Source organism: Penaeus monodon, chromosome 29 (genome assembly GCF_015228065.2).
Source record: "Penaeus monodon isolate SGIC_2016 chromosome 29, NSTDA_Pmon_1, whole genome shotgun sequence".
Taxonomy (NCBI): Eukaryota; Metazoa; Arthropoda; class Malacostraca; order Decapoda; family Penaeidae; genus Penaeus; species Penaeus monodon.
In genome coordinates, this window is record NC_051414.1 from 34,044,034 (window position 1) to 34,044,491 (window position 458).

At 52.8% G+C, this 458-nt stretch overlaps 1 protein-coding gene across 1 annotated transcript in view; it reads right to left on the reverse strand.

The window, feature by feature from the left end:
• LOC119591853 (tyrosine-protein phosphatase 10D-like) overlaps positions 1-458 on the reverse strand; it is a 42,939-nt gene that overhangs the window by 24,301 nt on the left and 18,180 nt on the right. Inside the window, exon 2 of the mRNA XM_037940597.1 lies at positions 25-271. Coding sequence (XP_037796525.1) covers positions 25-271 — 247 coding nt within the window. The remainder of the gene's footprint in view (positions 1-24; positions 272-458) is intronic.

The following is a 458-nucleotide window of genomic DNA, read 5'->3' on the forward strand; positions in this document are numbered from 1 at the left end:
GACCCAAATTAGCGTGCGCCTCACCCGTCGTGATGGAGGCCGTCCACGTCGGGTAGTCGTTAATCGTAGCGTTGGTGTAGTACAGCTGGAAGTCGTACTTGGTTCCCGGGAGCACCCGCGTCAGGTTCACGCCCGCGACGACCTGCGCGGGCGTGAAGGTGGAGTTGGGCGGCGGACTGCCCTGCGGAGGCCAGTAGTCCAGGCGGTAGAGGCCGTCCTGCTCCCTCACGCGCTCGCTCGGGATCTGGATGACCACGTCCGCGCTCCAGGCCTAGAGGGGCACAGGCGAAGGGCAAGGATTGAAATGGAGTCTGTTCTCATGATGATTTTTTTTTAGGAATTAGTTTCGTGTCAGAAGAAGCAAGGACAAAGGTCAATAATTACATACTTGAAATTTCGTTTTTGTAAAACTATTAATGTATCATGCATAAGAATATAAAGTATATAAGATAACACGG